Raw genomic sequence first — 21166 nt, 5'->3', positions numbered from 1 at the left:
AGTTGGCAATATCTAATGTTACAAAAATTACATGTGATTCAAGGTTTCCTTAAGTCATTAATGAACTAAAATGCTACCTACCATTCTTACCTATCTTTGGAAAATTTAGAATAATTTTTAATATCATGCTTCATATTGTTGAGATTCCACTTAGAAGTACATGACAGACACAGATCAATTATAAAGATTCAAAAGCTATCAAGTAAATCAAGTAATTTTCATAACCCAAAAGCCTATGAAAAGAAATAGAGGTTCTCATGCGAGACATATGTAAGAAAAGAACTCTTACCATAAGTTGGGGTGCTTTCTCGTCTTCCTTGACTACTTGATCTTCCTTTCTCATATTCATAGCAATACAAGACAGTATCTTCCTCGACAATATTAAACCTCTTTCGATATTCCTGATCCAGAAATGAATTTGGTGATTCAGATCCCTTATGCACTGGCTTGCCAACCATATGTCCTCTGAGGTCTTCACAAGGAAGGTTTCCTTTTTCATCTCTAAAGAAAGGGAAAAATTAAAGGAGAAGGATGTAGGAAAGTGTTAGGGTGGTAAAATGGCAGAGAAGGTGTAACACAGTTCATAATATCCGTTTCATACAATATATTTTCTGATCTTTCCAAACTTTCTTTGAGGTTTAAAGGGCAATTTTTAATTATTCCTATATTGCAGGAAAATAAATGCTGAGGATCAGAGAGGTCAAATGACTTGCCTAAACACCATACAGCTAATAAATAACAACATTGGACATGAACCCTGGATCTTCTAACTCCTGCTCTACTCCATTTTCACTGTATTATGTCATACAGAGGAAAATCATGTCAGCACATAAATTTAGTGTTGAATTCAGTATGTGTAAGTTTAACAACGCTAACAGTATAGGGGTTTTTTTTGTGCCAGGTTAACTACTTGATGCATAGTAGTATTTGTGCTGCTTAAAAACAAGGATGTATTTATAAACTACCATCTCTGTAAGGATATTAGCAGCCTTAAGAACCAAATTAGCATTCTATAAACTGGTATTCTTAAGAATTTCAGATAGCTTGTTATTAGTTTAAAATAGACCTTATTGAATAGACTTTCAGTATTTAAAATCTATGGATCTCATTTAATATTAAAAATATACACTCATAGGGGATCCCTGGGTGGCCCAGTGGTTTGGCGCCTGCCTTTGGCCCAGGGTGCGATCCTAGAGTCCCAGGATCGAGTCCCGCATCGGGCTCCCGGCATGGAGCCTGCTTCTCCCTCTGCCTGTGTCTCTGCCTCTCTCTCTCTCTCTCTCTCTCTGTGTGTGTCTATCATGAATAAATAAAAAATAAAATATACATTCATAGAACTAATTCTAAATGGATAGATCAAAATTTCATTACACATTTCTTATGGAGATAGGGTAGAGGAACCTGACAAAATATGGAATTTAGGATGATGCAGGTTGATTTCTTCTATAGGATTCTAGAAAAGAGAAATCTCATTATTTATGGGATCCCTAAAACTGTTACTCACATATAGTATTAATTTACATAGCCCAAGCAACTGGGCCCCTAATGAGTAGTATTTTGGTAGAAATACTCCACTTTGGACGGGTTAAATTGAACTTGTTTATTTTATGATATGTTTCACTGACTAGCTATGAAGTTTTTTTGTTAGAAAAGCCTGTCTTCTAGAACACCACTATGAATGTAAATGCAATGTTCTTTCCCTTGCAGATCATTAATTTTATTTCCTCCTAGTTCTTAATTGCTTTCAGTTCTACCCTAAACAGTGCCATGAATGCTATCAAACCAGATAAAAATTTAATTTTATGTTAAGTGCTAAGTCTGAAATCTTAAATCAACGGAATTAACTAAATTATAACAAGACAGATAAAAAACCAAAATTTTAATTGATATTATGTCTTATAAAATCGTGATGGGCTTATAAATCTAATGTCAATTCCAAAATATGAGTTACAGTTCAGCAAGAATATTATACTTCTATACTTGTGTACTAGGGTACTACACTTTTGTAGGTATATGCAAATGTCTAGATTTAGGTCTGTCCAAATGAAGAGAGCTACATTCCTAGTATTTGAAATATGCTGAAAGTAGTAAATAATATGCTCAAGACTGATTGAATCAGCAAGTTGCCTCATGTATTTAACTTGTCACAAGCTGAGACTGCCATTTACAATGCTATTCACCCTTATTTTTTTAAAAATAAAAGTATTACTTATTGTTAAATTGTAATTGGATAGCTAGCTCTTAGGCAACATGAAGAAAACAAATACAAAATTCAGACAGAATTTTATTTTCAGCAAGCTAAACATTTTTCCTGAACATATTGCCTGATGCTGTTTATTACTGTTAGTCCTCTATCAAAAAGAGATTGACACTGCAATTAGCTTGAAAACAGCCCTAACGAACTTGTAGCACCGGAGTAAGGTTTTGCCTATCTATAAATGGGCAGACATTTTTATCAGGCCTGTGACATGAATGCTAATGCAGCTGAGATCAGAGGGTGATTCAGCCCTAGTTAATTCACCATGCTCTATTTATATGGACATCCCCATGGCAGAAAATTGCAAGGGCTGGTATTACTCTGTAATGGTATTAGAGGAGGGCCTCATACCAACAAGGAAGATTTATTAGATGTGTCTATATGAAATGCATGCAAATAAAGTTGAATTAAGAAATGTACAAACCAAAAAAAATCTTTGCGGTAGAATGAATTGATATATGTATTGTGTGTGTGTGTGCATATTTGTGTCTGTATCTCTGTATGTGTGCTTGTGTGTATGTACTCACATCACGAGTCCCTGAATAACTCAATGTGTTAGTTTGTCCTGCTGTACAAATTAAAATAAACTTTTTAACGTTATGTGTGTAACAAATCTATGCTTTTACTCTGAAAAGGATTTAAGGAAACAGATGAAAAGTTAGAATACTGCTTTAATGGATTTTCTTAATATTTAATGGCTCAGAGTAAAATTAATGAGAGAAATCAGTGTTTGCACTTGAGAGTTGTGCAAAGATATACACATTCTTGATTTTTGTCATAGAAAAAGAAATTCAGTTAAGTGTGTAAATGCACTATATACTATGGTAATGAAACTATGTAAAGTCATAAGACATATAATTAAAAACTGATCAAATTTCACTCACTCCACATACATGAGTGTTTTAGAGAAAAAGGTACTTTTTCAACTACATTTTCTTCTGGAATAAATGTGTTCAATTGCAAGCCCATGAAAGAATCTCTACCTGACAACTAGCCCTGACATTTTTAAGGTTTTTTTTTTTTGGTTTTAAAATGAGAGAGATTTTTATTATTTACAATTGAAATGAACACTAACATGCCTATCCTACATAAACATGATTTTTAAATATAGGCAAAAAGAAATGTTTAGATGAGTTAAATTAAGTGAACCACATTTAATATCAAAATGAGAGAATGAGATAAAAGTGCCAAGGCTGTATGTATACCATAACTTCAAGTCAAACCAGAAAATGCAGATAATTTTTATGTACAAAGATGCATAAAAAGGAACTCTGATATATGGATTGTTCTGACTGTGCTATATTAAATGACTGTGTGACTTGAATAATAATTTGACTCAAAATATACCTAGAAAATTCTATTAAATTACACACTAGACTAAGGATCAATTAAAGTGATTATGAATTTCATTGAAAAGTATGAAGCTTTCAAGCAATACTGACAAAACAAGTACCACGATGTTGATACTTCAACTTCTTGTATCTTTAGTGTTTCTAAATAGCACGTTCAAGCTTTTTTGTTGGCTTCAATACATTGCCATAATCTTAATCTCCACCATACTGAGAGGACAGAACTCAATCATTTCATTCTTTTGTCTTTTGAAATGTATTTTAAACACTTTCTTTATAGGATATATTTTCTTTATAATTTCCTCCCTAACCAAGAGAAAAAGAAAGAAGATTATAAAACTGCAGAGACTTGATAAAAACAATTTTCTGATGTCTATCTGTATATGTAGCCCTTGGAATGAGGTCTCTGAAATAATCATTTGCATCAAAATAAAAATATTTCCAATTAAATTGAAAATAAACCAAAAGAGTCACTATTCAAAACACACATGTTTTTATTGCTCCTCATGCAAGAGTATTTAGAAAGTCTGACACTATCTTAATAGAATTAAAATGCAACTTGTATTTGGCTAGGATATCAGAAAGATCTGTATATCTGATTATAAATTTAATGTAAGACTGTAAATTATATACTAGAAAGATTTGTGAAATGCCAGCTTAGTAAATTATATTTTCTCATAAACCATGTTCCCACAGCTACATTTAATTTTCAAAATTAAGAACTAAAATGTTTATAAAATGGACTACAGTTTTATTACTAGGCAACAATACAGTATTTGCAGACACACCATGTTGTCATGTAACATTTAGATCGTAAAATGTCAGTACCATCATATCTGAGAGAATGGAACATTAGGTACACTGAAGGATAATGAAAATTAATGAAAACAAGGAATTTCAGTTCTTTTATATACTGAAGAAATTTAATATGAAGTGTGGCTTGAAAAGAGACCTTAAATTACTGTTTTTGAATGACTGCACAACTAATTTAAAAATGGAGCCAAATTCTTCATGACTGGTATCAATTATTCCCATTTAGTGGTGGCCCTTTTCCATAATTTTTATATTCCACAAGGCTGGATATCACAATGCTTTTGGACAGAATGCATTATGGCACAAAGTTGTAATCTCCACACCTGCCAGGAATTTCAAATAGGAATCTGGAAATGAAATGGAGATACAGCCTCAAGAAATCTAGAAAATAGACTCTAAAGGCAACTCATTCTCTTGCAAATTCTTTCTACTTTCTGACAGAAACATTAATGAACTAATAAAGGAGAAATTGTAGATACAGAAGTATTAGGGGAAAAAGAATACTCTCCCTTCTTATCATCTACTCTTCTTCCCAAAAGCTCCCTTGCTGCACATATTTAAGAAGGCACAAAAGTTTCCTGTAACTTTCTCTTTTAGCAAAAAGTATGGAATGCTTCAGAGTAACTTGGGATTTCCTGGGGCTTCTTAACCAAAGACCCTCACTTATTCTTTACTTATTAAAAGAATCTTAATTGCTATTTATTATTACTTTCCAACTCTTTCCTATTATATGAGATAATGTTTACAAGATACTTCATGCATAGTGTTTAATACAGAGTAGTTGTTGTTACTACTATTATTAATCAAAGTGCGTTCTCTACAGTGCAATAGTTTTCCAGAATGCATTCAGAATTACTATCTAAGAAAATATTTCAGGTGTTCCTTGACAATTTACTTCATGGTTTACATACAGTTAGACTAGTCTTTAGATAGAAGTTGCCCAGAACAACATGATGGTTGGTTTTATACCTGGGAATATATGGTTCTGCAGGAGGAGGGGGGATGTAGAGATCCTGGAGAGCAGAACTGTCTCTTTTGGTTGGCGTACTGATGGTGCTGGAAGGCGTAGCAACGCTGCTTGTGGGACTTCTAGGTATAAGAGGCTGGTTAAAATGAAAAAGAAAATACATACGCACACAAACAACACACAAAACAACAACAACAACGACACATAGTTATCATTTTAAAATTATCTATTTCTGCAAAGTTTTTGAACTTGGCTGAAATCAAGAAGCGTATTATTTAGTACATGGATATTCCTTGGAATCTCCAAAACAACTAGTTTATTACTTTTGAGGTTCCCACTTAGTTCTCAACTCACCTTATTCTATGGCATAACCACGTATAAGCTATTTATAAGGTGAAAGCACCATGTAGTGTTTCATAACGGTAAGATTTGTTTCACAGTCAGAAGCTTATTTAAATTAAATTTGCTTTGTTGGAATCCCACCTTTGAAGGGAAGATAATAAAGAGTAACTTTCAAAAGAATTAGCTCACTCACATCCTGATTGATATATACAAGAAAGATATTTCGTATTTTTTTCCCAAAAAGATATACCATTCTCTTAAGTTAGCAGAATGTCACAGATTCTCAGAAAAGGTTACAAAAATGGAGGATGAAAGGCCAATATGAGAAAATACTTTCTTTTTTCATAAATATAAACACAACTAACTGTCTTCTCAAGGTCATTTTATGGTACATCTTCAAAAGTATGGTGATTAATGTAACACAATCATTTCACCTTTCATAGGCACACACATTTATCATTGTTTAAAATAATGTTTAGATACACAACTATAGATTGCATTTTCATGCCTGTTTAAGTATTAAATACTTAGAAAAAATTAAGATAGCATATTTGCTGAATTAAGTGATACACCAGGATGCATTAACTCAAGAGCACTTCCAATTCTAAGCTTCACAGCATTTGGAAATGATATTTTGGTTTGAAAAATTATCCTAAAGTGAGACTAAAATTCACAAATTTTCATGTTTATCTTACAGATCCTACTGATTACCTATATATACAATAACACATTAAAAATAAGAATTTTAGTGCAATCGCAAACATAAAAGTAATGATCACAAAATGAACTATATCTTCACATAAGATGTTGCCATTTTAGCCAATATGCAAACACTTTTAGCATATCTATATAGACCCACAGTTCTATTACTTTAACATGTATCACTGGACAAAAAATGGCCTATTACAGCTATTTTATATTGTGACAGTGCTTTTGTACAGATAAACAAAATGTTCAAAAAAAAACCAAGCATAAATACAATGTACAATGTAGGCAACTAGGGTAGGCTACATAGTTTAGGACTCAGTTCTCAGTTCGTGGATTTTACCTTCCTTATTACACAGCTCACCTTAATAGGTTGAAATCATACATCCTGCCAAAATGATGGCTAAGTTTTAATCTATGTGAAATTAGAAATTAAAGATAGAAGGGAAAAAGAATTGATTATTTATTTTGGAACTCTACAAAATTCTATCTCATATGATATAAAAGAAGTCAGAAACTATACGTGTTAAGGGATTTTGAAATACTATTTGGAGTATGCAGTAGACTTATGTTTATGCTGATTTTGAAAGAGTGTCCAGTTAAATTATGTGTGTCTTTTAGTAACAAAAATCTTGGCAATGGGAAATTGTGAGATAATGTAGGTGATCAAGAGTCATCTGTATGGATGAACACCATGCAGCCTGAGGAAACAAAGAATTGTATTGTTTCTAGTGATGTATTAAATGCCTGTACAACATTCTCTGAATGATAGTTTTTTTTAGATCAAGTCTTTAGACACACTATATATATAATCACTGTGATGTGATTCTGTTTATAATTGCTTTCCTCTTTGTCAGGACATCTTGGTATTAAATACAGACGACATAAAAAATAAGTCTATGTTTCATTATTATAGAAATAAGAAAAAAATCCATTATGCAGTACATTACTTTCCAAAATTTATTAACAGATATACTGTAAGAGAAAAACATTCACTATGCTTTTAAAATGCTCTAACATCTCTTATTTTAAAATACTCTAATATTGCAAGTCAACTTAAGAACAAGTTCTAAAAACATAAGCTATTAAATAACACACTTTTATTCTCTTTTATTTTAGGGTCACTATTTCTATTCTGAAGACTCCTTTCTTTTATTTTACTATCTATAGGACTAAAGATCATCTTTCTTGGTTAGTATCCATCTCTGCCTTCCCCAGACCAAGAGGAAGAAAGGAAGGATGGAAGGAAGAAAGAAGAAATAATAGTTAGTGGTTACAAGTATATTTTAAATAGCCCAAGGAAGTGTGAGGTAAGGACCAACAGAATATTTTATTTTGCCTGGATTATTACTAGGATTCTACTGGGATTCTTACTAGGATTCCTTAGGGTACATGTGCCTTTTCCCTTCTAGTAAACTTAAATATTAGCCATGTTGGCTTCCTTAAAATTGCTATTTTCTCTGGGTTTCTATTTTCAAGAAAAGAGTTGCTATAAATATCATCAGTTAGCATGATGAGCTAAATTAGTAAATATGTGGAAGAAAAAGACTCTTAAATATGTTTACACGGGTAACAGGTTTGATTGTGCCAGCTGGTTCAATGAATTAAAGTGGTTGAAAAAAACAACTTAGTCTTTCAGAGAAAACAAATTAGTCAATCCTATTGTTTAACTCAACTGGTTAGTTGTATTTACTGATAAATCACAGAAAACCATTTCAACTGGTTTATCATGCAGATATTATCTGGCTAATCAGTACGCTTTGTACCAAATAAAACACACATTAAATACTAAATGTATTTAATATATTTTTGTCTACTAATTGTGTTACTTTCGTCAAGCTAATCCACACTAAAAAGTAAACATTCTTCTTGAGAATCTTATTTAAAAATTATACATTAAGCAATGAAAGAATAAAGTATGCTAAAGTAGAAGCTTCATGGGAAAACGGAAATGGCTACTTAACCCCAAAGAAGTCTTTATGATAATTTAAAATTAAATTATAATTTTTTGAAAATGTTTCTACCTTTGAACAAGAACTGAAAGAATACAAAATTAAATGACTAAATAAATGAAAAAGGCATTAAAGAACATAGAAAGATAGGCAAAATTTGACTAAATGAAGCACAGAATAAATGATGCTATTAGCTGAAATCACCAGCAAGAAATTCCTAGTTGTAACAAGTGGCATTAAAATTACAACCACCACCAATAACCATTTAAGTGCCTGAAAATACACAAAAAGTGACAAATACATCTTCCCTCATATCAAAAAAAGGAGTTCTCTCAGCATCCAATTCACATTTTAATAGGCATATTTCTTAGCTTCAGAAAAAATATCCAAATATTTTCGCATAATGCAGAAAGATAGTTTTTCCTATCTTGGCAATATTTACTTTTCATCATTTGTTCATAACATAATAAAAGAAAAGCAGTTACTACTGTACTATGAAGAATTTCTAATTTAAGGAAAAATGTAGAAAAAAAGGGTAAAATTTTATTTTACCTTTTTGCCACTTTGCACTTTCTCTTATATTGGCAAAATATGGAAAGAGAATTAAGAATTATCGTCACTGAAATACACGGTTATTTTAAGACTGTGTCTTGTTACTCAAGTGAGCATGAAGCTTCTGTATAACTTAGATCTGCTATAGGATGCAATCACATATGATAGGGATCCATTTTAGATTCTATGCAAACAGGTATTTTTCCTGGAAGGAGCTTGTCATAACATTTGGTTTTCATATGTAAATAGACATAAAGCTATCCTTCCACAGATTCAGTGAGACTCTGAAAGGGCAGAGGCATTTGCATATATGTTATTTCTCTGCTAAAACAACTCTGATAGATTTCTCAGGGCATGCATCTCTTAAAATATCCAGATTCTAAATAAAATGCTCATGTGCATCTCTTCAAATATACATTGATAGCGTAAAGTCAATTAATGATAACTTACTACAGTCAACGGGACTACTACTAGAAATCTACTAGGTAAAACATACACATACATTTTTTTCATATTGTCAGTTTGAACCACATAAAGGCTTTCAAATTGTATCCTACAATATGGTACTGCATAAATCTTCCTCTGAATCATGTGTGATGACTTTAGTAATGGCATCCTACTCATCCAGTTTAAATAGCATTGAAAGATTGTAATTATTATAAGACAAAATTTTCAGCCTTTGTAAGGAATCATTGAAATCTCACTTTAAATCCTCTTATGGCTCGGGTCTTTTCCTTATGTCCCCACTTCTAACGTCTTTAAGGTAACTGAGCACATCTGGAAGGTATACCTCTGAAACTCCACTGGTCTTAAATAAGAGAAAAGAACTTCCATACTTAAGAAACTACATTTAACATTGAGATTTGACTCAAAACATTTGACATTTTAACAACTCTTGGCAACCTTATCTTAATTTAGTTGTTTCTCTGTCTGGTAAGTGATCTGGCTTTCATAGAGCTATAGAAAGTCTTGAATGACACCAGTGACATAAAGACAGCCCCAACATTAAAGATTAAAACAGTTTGTTACATATTATGTAGTTCTCTCTAAAATTCACGAATGCAAAGATCACAAAGAGCTTGCTTTGCCTTACAGGGGGGAAGTACCCATTGAAAAAAGAATGATTACATCAAGTAGAAAACCTGGCCACTTATTTTAGTTACTCTTGGGAATAAGCGCAGACTCAGGTGGATCACAATACCCCATTATTCTAGCACAGAACAGTTACACAAAGTTCTCACTCAGTTCAAACACATTTTTATTATAATTCCCAACACAAGTACCAGAATACTGTTTTGTGTTAGCAACTTTGTTCTTAATCATCTATACAAATGCTCCAGAAAAAATGTATGCTGGATTTTGGGAGGCAAGACACTGTATACAATTTGTAAGTTTGACCATATAAGAATGTAATGTTAGGTCTAATCTGGAAAATTATTGGGCATTCTTTTCCCTGGGAAAGCTTTTCTTAAGTAGTAAATTATTTGAAAAGAACCTAAGCAAAGGAACCGCATGTATTCAAAATGCTCCCACCCAGTTTTTTCACCGTTTTTCTAGAATCTAAATTCATTAATACAAAAGATTTGAGTCTTCTTTTATAAGCATGTAATCTTTCCTGTCAAACACAAATAAAACATTTTTTTTCTGATCATTAATTTGATCAGGAAACCATATCTGTATAGGTTTAAAAATACAGATATATGTGCATAAAAATACGTAGTTACATGATATACAAGAAATATAGACCAGAGTCATATACTACGAAATGGTTTTATCCACTGAGTCATCAAATTTTGCACATTGTACTGAGACTACCATGAGTGTATTTATTCTTGTGCTGTCCAGTCTTATTGGAATAGTTAATACTGCAACACTAAAAATGGACTTCCAGTTTTTGTTAAATTACAGTAAACATCATTTTAAGATATTAAATTAAAGAATGAGAAACTAAAGAATGAAGAAACTGAAAAATAATTTTTGCATTTTAGGTGATTATCTGTAGTCAGCGTAACATTTGAAAGCATTTGGCTGAAAAACCCAAATGTGATTTAGATACTTTAATTAATTTGCTTAAACACTGCTGAACAAAAATGTGATGTGACAATTGCTTGCAGCTATTTACTAATTTGAGCATGTAAAACATATCATTGTTTCTGCCTCTCAGGCAGCACAATTACATTTTTAGTTAAGATGTATTTTCTTCTCTAGTATCATACCTAATACTGGTTATCTTCCTCTTCAAAACATGCTTTTAAAACAAAACTCTCAGAAACATAAATTTTGTTAGCAATGTTTTTTTTTTGGTCACCCTGACCCATAACTTTGATATTTTTTTTCCCATAACTTTGATATTAAAACAATTTTGTTATTTATGTTTTGGTTTTCACAGAATACTGTAACCATTCATATCTGTATGTATTGGAAATGTTACATAATCAATTAATGTTCTTCAGTTGTTATACCAGTTGATAGACAAAATCACTGTTATGACTATTTGCTTTCTATTTCTTTTTCTGCTCAAAGTTAAATATCCTGTAAAAATGGCATCAAGATAATGCTAAGCAATAACATTTTAAGTAAAAAGCACAAACGACACAAGAAACTCTCACACAAATATAAGAGATTAGAATGCAATTTAGGAACATAATTCTAATGATACAGCTTGATATTATTTCATATAAAAATGTGTTTAATTAAACCTGTATCAGTATACTGAATTCCAACATTGATCATAGTGATCATCTGAGATGCATTCTTACCAAAAAAGCTGTTCTTTAATGTTTTTAAAAAATTGCTGATTCCCAGTGATGATTTCAATCAACATTCTTGCTAGTGTCCTGCTAATCCTCCCATGCATCTCTTATAAGAGGAAAATGACAACACCCACGCATGCCTGTGACCTATGCACACTAACTTAAAACCACAAACATCAAAAATATACCTTGAAGTTTATTCAGAGTTCCCCGGGATTTTTTTTCATTAAATTGGAAGAATTTGACCATAAGCAATCACTAAGGTCACCAAAATCCAGGACATTAGTAGAAGTGCTACTAAGAACACATTTTTAAAAACAGTCTTGGAAAGCAAGAAATCCCTCATTTGTTTCACAGAATAAAAGATTCTATCTCAGGTAAAACATCTCTACTATTTATATATGGGTGCAGATGACAAGAGAATTCAACTCCAGATTAAATCTGTTTGTAGTATTTGACTAAGGTATCTCTAAGTCTCTCAATTCTATTGCAAAATGTTTGAGAAATCAGAAATTTAAAAAAAGAACTGCCAAGTTTCATGAAATGTACTAATGAAATTGCTCTGTGAGCATGAAGTTGAATTGTATGCTTTTGTTTATTTGGCTATAATTTCATGAATTATTTTCACAAGAAAATCCAAATCCAAATTTGTCATTATAGTTGATTGATAACAGAAGTTACTATCCTTTAAAAATATTTTTAGAAATAAAACTTCTTTTATGAAAACATGATATGCTTTAACAATCTTCTACCTTAGGGTAGACAAGGTTAAATTTTATTTGTGTAGGTACAAATTATTTTCTTGTTAGTTTAAAAAATAATTATTTCTTGGGGGAGCAAGATGGCGGAAGAGCAGTTTTCCTTTTTTAAGATGCAAGTATTAGTGTCTGCCTCCACACTACACAAACTTTGCCATATTTTATTTGAAAATGCTAGTAGGTAAATTAAGCCTGGTAGAGAAGAAAAAGTTGAAATAGACATACTGAATTAAATAAATGCCATAAATTATTTCTTTTTTAACCTCTATTTAAATCATTCTTAGTAGACTATTAGTATGGAAAAAAATAACCTAAGGTCCAATTCTCCGGGTGTGAACACTGAAGATTTATATTTAAGTGAGTTAATGGGCATTTTAGCTCCAATGTATTTGGACACATACAAGAAGCAAGAATATAATAAGACTGGTACTTGTGTTTGCACAGAGGGTTATTACTGCATTAAGCTCTAAATTTCACATCTGAGGTCCTTTCTTTGACACTAGGAAAATATGTGTCCTCAGGCAAACTCACAAAGGAATCCAAAACTGCCTGTGAGACCTTCTTATATCATTATTTCTTTGACTTTACCCCCTCTGGAGGCAGTCTACCTTTAATCTATAGATTCTGGTACCATCAGGTTTTGTCCATCTTTGGTTAATCTACACTCTAAAAAACCGTGACCAGATAGTTCCCATTATGCTTCCAGTGTCTCTGTATTTTAGAGTAGGCCAAAGCTGTAAGATCAAGAAACAACTCTATAATGGTACAATTTCAGGTCTTCAAAATTTCAGGGATATTTGGTGATGGTGGTATATAGTATGTTAGAGGACTTACCCATTGCTCTTACCACTAAGACCTTGCTTTACCACCATTAGGAAGTGTTTAATTAAAACTAATACTCTTCTGCTCTGTAAAAAGTCCACCACTGAAGCAATTTTTAAAGAAGTTGTAAGCAAGTCCCCTGCCCTCCCAACAGTATTGTTTATCAATAAGGAGTTGGGCTTGGACAACACATTTTGGTGGAACTAAATTCAATTGATATAACAAATTTTAAAAATGTTGATGCATATAAGCACTTATGGAAATACTGATTTTCTTTTTTCTGATTTCAACAATCTGGAAAAGTAAATTTATAAATATACTCAGTAACTGAACAAGCAATGAGGAAGAAATATAATTAGTGATCTGGTGAGGCATATTTTGGCAATTAGCAATGGACCTAGAAACAGTATCCTAATAACATATTATAATTATAATTAAGACATGATGTGAGATAATATAAAACAATTGAAGTCTTTGTTTCCCAGCTTTGAATATACACACTAAATGTGGTGCAAAAAAAGAAATGTTGGCCTTTCAATTATTTCAGCATTTTATATAAAAGTGATTAACTGGATAGTGTCATTACCTTAATTCTCCAGTTTGTGCTTGTGGAAAAAAAATCTAAAAAGGGAACAAATCATCAATTTATTTCCTAGAGTTATTCCCTCAGAGTTCATGGATCAATAAGAAAACAGTGTCTTTTTGGTGTTCAAGGTGAAATAGAAGGGATTAGAGAGAGTTGTTAAATTTAACTACACACATATATATAGAAAAACCTAATGGCTGAAATCGTGGGATTCTTCTTCAGTGTTCCCACCTCTCAGGATCTTTGAGGAAGACATGTCAATAGGAAAACTACAGAGTGGAACAACAAAGCAACTTATAATACAGCGAGAAAATAAAATGATGTGATGGGAAGTCTGATCTGCTAATCTATGATTAATGAGTCAAAAAACATTGAATTCTGCTTTAATGACATTGAAAATATTTGATAATAGACATATACTGCAAATCAAATGTATTTGGACATATTAATACAGTTTACATATATTCATTTGAAAAATGAGAGATTAACATTAAGAATTTAAAGACTTTAATGTTAGAGCATTTTATATATTTTTATGTTATTTAAATATAATGCAACTTTGAAGTCAATAAATAGTAAAGTCTTAAACAATGAGAAATCATTATAATCCATAAGGCCATTCATGTGTAATGGAGATTTTAGAATTTTAGGGGAAAAAAATCTAAGAATGGTTTAAGGTACTAATATAGAACTTAGGAATAATTTACATTGCAGTGGTACAATGGCATTTACATATATTGCTTTTTTTAAGAATCTGAACAATGGGCAATGTTCTAGTTCAGTGGCCAATTACAATTTTAAAAAATTAGACTTCTAAGAAAGGTAATAGTCTCCTGTTTTAAAAATGTACGTTTTGTGAAAGACAAAATTTCTTTTATGATGCATTTAAAGATTATATTGACTGAAATGTAAGGAGATATATTACTTCCTTGTCTTTCATTAATCAGAATAATATTTTTATAGCTTCCTAGATAACTATGCTTCTTAATGAATATAATTTATCAACATCCAAAGAGTAATATTTTAGAGCAATTTCATGCTGAAGAAAAATGCAGAAGTTCTAAAGCAATAATTTCCCTATTTTGCCACCCAACAAGGTGGAAAAGAAAAAATGATCAGTCAGAAGGAATGTAGTAGGTATATTTTAATTACTATGTAAAACTTCTTTTACCTACTGTTTATAAATAACTATTACTATCTTATGACCTGATTTAAAAGAATTCTATAAACTTTCATCTGGTTTCTTCAAGAAGTAGGAGAGTGTAACTTTTAAATAGAAGATTACATCTCAAAATGAAACCTCTCATTTTCATCTCTATCCATATTTTGGCTTGAAATAACTTTTTTTTGTAATTATGCTTTATATGTTTACAAATTAAGGCAGAGATCTTTATCATTTGGGTTTTAGTTATAGTAACTTACAGATTTCATCACAATTAAGCCTATTAGGATAAGCTGTGAAGAGATAATTTCACAAACCAATTTTCAAAAGCATACAAGATTAATCCATATGCTGCTGAGATGAGGCACAATAAAGAAGCATTACTGAGATAATCTATGGCTAAAATGATGGTGTATGACTTATGATTAAGCTTCATTACCTGCAGAGCAAGGGGCTTCCATCTCATATTTTTCAGTAAAGCTGGTGCTGAGGTAAGCATGCTCTGAGGTCGCTTTTTCAAAGTTAAGATAACACCACTCGGGTCCTCTCGTAGTGCATTCACCAAATTTTTCAACTGCCACCCCACCTGGTAACCAGCAAAATCATTACAATAAAATTGAGGTACAGTACTCAAAGATTTAATGTTCTCCCCCTTTAATAAGATTAGTAAAAAAAAAAGAAAGAAAATCACATAATTGGTGTACCATCCTATCAATTTTTAGGAGATAAATACTCAAAAAAATTTTATCTCTGAATTGATTAACCATGTTATTGCATTAGAGTCCATATTATTATGAAATAACATAATGGACATTTACCATATCAAAGCAGAGACTAAAACGATATCCTACCAATGGAGTAATTTAGAGTTTAAAGAAATTATGTCATTGTTAATGCTGTGCAAGGTCTAGATCCAAGCTCTGTTCACAAGTACAATTCAAAAATCCACATGCTTGAAAACAAGGATTTGGCAATGTCCTGAGCTTGCAAGATATACCACATGCTTTCTCATCACCATCTTTTGGAACTATGTGGTACAAGTGTCCCTAAATTAGACTGACTTCATACTACTGATAGCTGGTACTAACAAACCAAGGCAACATTCCGATGCATGGAAGACAGCATCAACACAATTAACCTTTTACCACACTATAAGGATAGAATAAAAATGACAACACTACTTCCATACAGCAGCTATTGGAAATGTGTTCTAAAAAACCCTATAAACTTACAGTATAATGTGCTGAATTTAATGAAGCCATTCTATTTGAGTATCACCTCAAAACGTATTGTATAATTAAACCCAAGTACTTGATAAATGTCTTGAAACTGGACTCAGCTGTTTTCTGTGTTAAGTTACTTCTCTCATCATCCTTTTAAGCTTTTAAACATAGAATAATTTGTTAGTTTGCTTGAATATGGACTAGTTATGCAGTTATCAGGTAACTGAAATCCTCTAACTATGCCTTAAAGAAACACATTAAAAATGGCTATTGTTTTAAGGTTAAAAGAACACATTTCACACTTAAAAGAGAGAAGCTTTTATCCCAACTCTAATGGATTAGAATTTTCCAGGATATTATATAAATACATTGGATCAAAATTTATCCTGGATCACAAGCAGGATTTAGCAAATTGAACTGTAATCTAGTTTCTTCTTAGGCATCCAAGTGCAAGGGAATGGGTGCCCTTGTCTGTTATTCATCATGTTTTTGCCTGGAAGATAATGACCAAGCTGAAAAGAATAAGCACTTCCACTGAAAGAATCACAGATCCTGAGACTATGATGAAGAGGTACTCTGGACTGCAGCCACTGTGGGATAATGGGAGCTGCTGGTTTTTATAATGAGTGGGCATTCATTTAAATCATAACCTCTACTGAAGAGAAAGAGGACAAAAAAGAACTGAGATGCTACAATGCTTAAAAACTCAGGGGTCTCAGATATGAATCAAAATGATCATTATGATACTTGCCTAACACGAATAAGAGGCTGCCAGTTTAAAAAAATCACATTAATGCAGATAACTAAAGTAATGAAATTGGTCAAATATCTTCCATTACATGTAAGTGGGGATTATTATGTGCCCAAAGGTGTATTACATTGAGCTTGATTCCTCCGATAGCTAAGTAGTGTCTCTGCAGCCATTTCTATAAGCCAAGAGTCAAAGCAAAGTGAATTCAAATCCAAGTGTTCATTTTGCTTGCCAAAAAAATATGTGAGCAGATTTTTGAGATCAAGGTTTGGAGAAGAAACCATGCTGTTTATACAAAGAGTTTATGAACAACTTATTAATGATAGCCACATTTTATCATTTATTTTATTTATTCAAATAATTACTAACTAGACTAAAACAGTCAATACGATGGCCATCTTTTTCTTTCAGGATATGTATTCTCAACAATGAATTACACATTTCTATCCACCAATTTCTTTCCATTTTATTCTGATATGATCATTGTGACTAGCTGGGAATTTCTAAAGCTAGATGGTGTTTTCCTGTATAATGTTCACTGCAATTTAATTTATCTTGTTCTTTCACAATTTTTGTATGCTCTTTTTGAATATGCAATCCCCAAAAATAAAATTATTTTTCCATGAGAAAGTAGAATTGTTTTTTGATAAGAAGGCAGTAATTTAGCTAGATTTTAATTTTATAGCTGAATTTAATTTTATAGCAGAAAAGTTTGTAATTTCACTAGTTTTTTCAGTTTGTTTTTCAATTTTTTATGTAAATTCCAGTTAGTTACCATATGTGTAATATGAGTTTTAGGTGTAGAATTTAGTGATTCAATATTTACATGCAACACACATTTTACTATTTATCAATCAGCCTTCCCACTTTCACTGACATAACATTAGCAATATTTTAAACAAAAGTAAACAAATATCCATGATGACCCATATAAAGTATGTACCTCTGATTCCCCAACTCTACTTCCACTACCATAAGGAAATGACTTGGATAAAAGCAGAGATATGTGCATCATGTGTGTCACAGTGCTGTTTAAACCAACCAAAAATTGATGTAAATGTCCATTAGTAAGAGGTATAAAAATTGTGCAGAAAAGAAGTTCCAAAATAGCAAATGTAACAACTCTTTTCTAAAAAAATTTTTATATAAATATAAAAAACATAGATATACAACATCATTAACAGTGTTACATTAAAGGGGAGTAAGGACTACAGTATATATTTTCTTCTTTATACTTCTATTTCCTGAACTTTTAGTGATAAATACATTATTATATACAGCAAAATTAATAAAATAAATAGACTTAGTCCATGAATAGTAGAAAATCATGAATTTTATGAATTACTTAATGAGGACTGTTTGTTACATAGGGACAATTTCCACAAAAAGTATAGAGCCAGAAAGACAACACTATTTAAAACACGAAAAGGTGGTGATGGGGGAATCATATCTGCTCTGTTAATTATACTTTCAGATAATTAGCAAAAAATTTGTTACTCAACAGTGCTTAATAAGAACTGTATTATCTGTTGATTTTTGGTTTAATGAATTATTTCAGCAGATACTTGAACATTAAATCAGGTTTACATATTAATTACTGAATGGGAATGAAGTTGGCTGAGTAATTCACAGCCCATGTGTGACATTTTTCTCAATAACATACATAGGTTTTGGCTCTATCAGTCCCATCCAGGGCTTGTATACTCCTAAACAGCAACTGGACTTCATGTCTCTCATTCAAATAGTCCTTTTCCTTAGATCTATCTCAAACTCTCTAATTTGGTTCATTTCTTCATTAGTTTCTATATTGTCTACTATATCTAATTCTTAACAATTGTATCCATATTGGGTTGTACCATGTTCTATTCAAGGGCAAATATGACACAATACTAAAGTTCTGGGAAAAATGATTCCCAGCTTTGGCTATGTGATATCCTAACACATCTTCAGCCATATAATAAAGTGTAGTGAATTCTTGAAATTATTTGTCTTTACCTGTTGAGATACTTATGGTTGGCAGATTATAGGGGGACATGGGTAGTTGGTATGATATAAAGAGGCAAGTATGTGATTTAGAACTTCAGGAAATTTGAGAGTTAAAGGAGCTAAAGGTAATTTAGGAGCTAAAGGTAATGGTACACACGTGAAAATACATAAAATAATCATTTTTCAAGATTGGCTTTCCATTTTCTTTTTTTTTTTAAAGATTATTTATTTATTCATAGAGACAGAGAGAGAGAGAGAGAGAGAGAGACACAGGCAGAGGGAGAAGCAGGCTCCATGCAGAGAGCCCGACGTGGGACTTGATCCAGGGTCTCCAAGATCATGCCCTGGGCTGCAGGCGGCGCTAAGCCGCTGCGCCACTGGGGCTGCCCCATTTTCTAATTTGTTTCTGGTTATAGTTTAAAAATATTGTGTGACAGACCCAAATTAGAAACCATGTAAGGAAATAAAAGTAATTTAAAAAATGATTTTAATGTATTCTTTACATTGGCTTCAATAAAAGCCTTTCTGTACTAGGAGATAAAGGGAGATCTGAAAGAAGGGGGAAGAGATCCTAGTGGTGGCTAATATAAGAGGCTAATCCACTAATACAGAAAGGAATTAAATAAGGTACAAAATTTCAAGAGATAAAGGCTTAAGGATACAACTGAAGAAAAAATATTGTAATAATCAAAGATATTCCAACTCTAAGATGCAGAATGGGTAGGAAAATGCAAATAGATGATACAAAAGATTAGGTTCTGGACATCTCTGATTGCTTGTTCTCCATCTTTTCTTTCTCCTCACAACTGATAAAAGCAGGTGTTTACCCTAGGCTAAATGTTGGACCCCTTTCTAAAATTGCATGCTGTCTTCCTACAAGGATCTCTTTCCCAAGCTTCCACTACCAACTTTGTATATATATATGACTCCCAAATCTAATCATCCCTACTTCCTAGAACTCTGGTGACATACTTCCAACAGTTCAGTTCATCCATACTAATAGCTATGGAATAATCAAGCAACAATAATTCACTAGGCTATATTCTTCATATCTTTGTTACATTGCTTTTATTTGTATTTTCATCCTTAACAGCCCTATGAGGGAAACTATTTAACCCAGTTCACATGTGAAGAACTTGAAGCAAAAAGAGATTAGGTTTTCTCAGTCAATATTACAAATTTGTTTACGTGGCAAAGCCAGATTTCATATTTAAGTCTGTTTGATTCTAAAGCACAAAGCATTAGGAGAGCAAGCAAGCCCCACCCTCTAAATATCCCATTGGTAATTCAAATGAATGCAACATTTTGAAAATCAAACTCATTTAACATCAATAAAAAGTTCCCCATCATCCTCTCAAATTTGGAGTACGAGGTCACCTACAACCATTTCCCATCTCTTAAATCCACGTGTCCTAAAGAATAGATCCTTGTAACTAATGTCTCTTCTTACCACCCTAGTTCTGGCTTGCTTTACCTGATTGCTGGACCTAAAATAAAGTCCTAACTGGTCTTCTGCCTCTAGTCTTTTGTAGCTCTGAAATACTGCTACAGCGAGGAAGTGTTCTTTCCTTAAAATCCTTCAAAAAGCTCTCTAAAGGCCCAATTAAAGCATCACCCCCTCAAAAATCTTTGTCAATATGGCCACAGCTGTCTACTATTTCTCTTTAATGTGCCTCTCAAACTTTAGCATGTGTTAGAATCACCTGGAAAGCTTATTAAAACAGCTTGCTGTGTTTTAACTCTCAGTTTTTGATCCAGTAGGTCTCAGGTGGAATTCGCATTTTTAAAACAAGTTCTCAAGAGGGGCTGAGGATACTGGTCTGGGAACCAATTTTGAGAGCTGCTGTGCTACACCATGAGCCTCTTGAAGGCAGTGACTCGCCCATGTCCAGAATATTTTAGGTGCTTAATGTTTTTAAGATTAACGATAATAACTTATAGTCAGTTTATTTATCAGGTACTTTCTACGTAGTATGCATGCAATGGTGCATACATCAGCCTGAGCCTCATTTTTTTAATAATAAATTTATTTTTTATTCGTGTTAAATTTGCCAACATACAGAATAACACCCAGTGTTCATCCCCTCAAGTGCCTCCCTCAGTAGCCTGAGCCTCATTAAAGAGCACGAGCAACAGAAGAGATAAGCTGGTGAAGAAACACAGTAAAGAGAAGAACTTCAAATAAGGT

At 32.3% G+C, this 21166-nt stretch overlaps 1 protein-coding gene and 1 long non-coding RNA gene across 7 annotated transcripts in view; one reads left to right on the top strand and one right to left on the bottom strand.

Moving 5' to 3' along the window:
• Positions 1-21166, bottom strand: part of CNKSR2 (connector enhancer of kinase suppressor of Ras 2) — a 277577-nt gene that overhangs the window by 102987 nt on the left and 153424 nt on the right. For 3 of the 5 annotated variants that reach the window (XM_025438375.3, XM_025438372.3, XM_025438399.3), the window contains exons 9-11: positions 15458-15604; positions 5389-5522; positions 290-501 (exon numbers count right to left, since the gene is read on the bottom strand). In XM_025438375.3, coding sequence (XP_025294160.1) covers positions 290-501; positions 5389-5522; positions 15458-15604 — 493 coding nt within the window. The remainder of the gene's footprint in view (positions 1-289; positions 502-5388; positions 5523-15457; positions 15605-21166) is intronic. The other 2 variants (XM_025438392.3, XM_025438385.3) reach the window with 1 other exon arrangement.
• Positions 1-21166, top strand: part of LOC112654108 (uncharacterized) — a 127701-nt gene that overhangs the window by 100718 nt on the left and 5817 nt on the right. For both annotated transcript variants that reach the window (XR_007409360.1, XR_007409359.1), the window contains exons 6-7: positions 7604-7743; positions 21041-21164. This is a non-coding gene — a long non-coding RNA (uncharacterized LOC112654108). The remainder of the gene's footprint in view (positions 1-7603; positions 7744-21040; positions 21165-21166) is intronic.

This window comes from Canis lupus, chromosome X (genome assembly GCF_003254725.2).
Source record: "Canis lupus dingo isolate Sandy chromosome X, ASM325472v2, whole genome shotgun sequence".
Lineage (NCBI taxonomy): Eukaryota > Metazoa > Chordata > Mammalia > Carnivora > Canidae > Canis > Canis lupus.
The sequence above is the reverse complement of the archived record's forward strand: the minus strand, read 5'-3'. Positions and strand labels throughout refer to the sequence as shown.